At 43.1% G+C, this 1,796-nt stretch overlaps 1 protein-coding gene across 1 annotated transcript; it reads left to right on the plus strand.

Annotated features, from left to right (window-relative positions):
• The first annotated feature begins 843 nt into the window (after window positions 1–843).
• Window positions 844–1,500, plus strand: LOC115949993. The gene has a single exon (XM_031067247.1). The coding sequence runs from the start codon at window positions 844–846 to the stop codon at window positions 1,498–1,500; it is 657 nt and encodes a 218-aa protein (XP_030923107.1).
• The last annotated feature ends 296 nt before the right edge of the window (window positions 1,501–1,796 follow it).

Below are 1,796 nucleotides of genomic sequence, written 5' to 3' on the forward strand. Positions count from 1 at the left end.
AACTTAGTACCAGCCCCAGAATCCTCCAACAACGATGGCGTGTGAATCCTCACAGAATTTGCAGCCAAAAAATATGGAACAAAACGTGAACCACACCTCCAAAAACTCTGCAAAAGTGACAGCTTCCAATTCAATCTTTTCTGAGCCTTCCTTTTTGGTTCACCCACTAAAGCCTACCCATCCTATTATGTTTGATCAATTAATTGCTGAAATTGACAGAGATATTCACTATTTTGACAGGGTGGATCCTGCGTAAGATGCTCCCAATGCCTCTACACCCACAGGAAATTTGGGTCAGTGTCAGGGTGGAGGTCCTTTCATTGCAACCCTTCAGAAAAGTGACGTTGATATTAGAAAAGTTGACGGCAAAAAGTATGGTGGCATTTCAAAGGTGATTGAGATGTCAAATCACAACCCTTTACATGGTAGAGATCAGATTAAGGAAGGTGAGGGGGGTGTGAAAGGCAGACCGGGTACGAAGAAGCCTTTTGGGCTAAATGCTATTGGGCCCAAATTAAGCACTGACCAATTTTCCAGTGCGTGCTTAGAAGTGGATAGGCCCAATTCACCTCCGCATGACTTGTCCAATGCACCCGGGCCTCTACTTACTCAACAAGTTAGCCTAGGGAGCAAGTGGACTAGGCTGACTCGTTTAGCCCATAAGCCTAAGGTTAAGGTTGATATATCTAATAAATTAAGAGAACGTCCAGCAGTTGAACCCTCAAATCATTAAGCACTGCCTCCATCATTTGACAGGATCATCCTCTGATCACAATCCTTTATGGTTAGTCTCTGATGACCTTCAAACCCGACCGAGTTTAGAAACCATTCAGGTTCGAGGCCATGTTGCTTAAAGACGAGCGATGCGAAGGAGTAGTCCATTCGGCATGGGATATAAGTACAGGTGGTGATCCAGTGTGTAAGGTAATGAGGAAGGTTGGTGAGTGTCAGACACAACTTAAACTATGGGATAAAAAAGTTTTTGGGAATGTCCATATAGCTTTGGCTCAAAAAAGGAAGCAATTGGTTAAGGCTGAAAGTGAATCCATGGCTGGAAGGAGTCATGCCCGGGTTAAAATGCTTACTGAGGAAATATCCAAGTTGATGGAGTTGGAAGAACATATGTGGAGTCAGAGGTCAAAAACAGAGTGGCTAAGGTATGGTGACCAAAATACCAAGTACTTCCATTGTCGAGCAACTGAGAGAAATAAGAAGAATTTTATTTCAGGGCTTGAAAATGCGCAAAGGGAGTGGATTGAGGGGGAGGAGCAAATTGGGGAGATGTTTATTAGATACTACTCAAATCTCTTTTCCATGGCTAACCCCACTAAGTTAGATACGGTGCTATGTGGGGTGGAACCAAGGGTGTCTAATGCAATGAATATTGAGCTGCTTAAGCCTTTTAGAATGGAGGAGGTGCAATTAGCTCTCAAGCAAATGAAGCTGGATACAACCCCAGGACCAGACAAGCTCCCTCCCTTATTCTACAAGAATTTCTAGGAGAAGATTGGAGTGGAGGTGTCGGAAGCTGTCCTTTCAGTGCTTAATTTAGGTTTCCTTCCTCCAAACCTAAACCACACTTTCATTTCATTGATCCCAAAAATCAAAAGCCCCAGGAAATTTTCTGAGTTTTGGCCTATCAGCTTGTGTAATGTGTTATACAAATTGATTGCAAAAGTCTTGGCAAATCGGTTAAAACCCTTGCTGCCTTCTCTGACTTCTAAGACTCAAAGTGCCTTTATGTCAGAAAGGCTTATTCTTGACAATATCCTCATTGCACACGAGACACTGCATTA

The sequence above is a fragment of the Quercus lobata genome, chromosome 6 (genome assembly GCF_001633185.2).
Source record: "Quercus lobata isolate SW786 chromosome 6, ValleyOak3.0 Primary Assembly, whole genome shotgun sequence".
In the NCBI taxonomy this organism is placed as follows: Eukaryota; Viridiplantae; Streptophyta; class Magnoliopsida; order Fagales; family Fagaceae; genus Quercus; species Quercus lobata.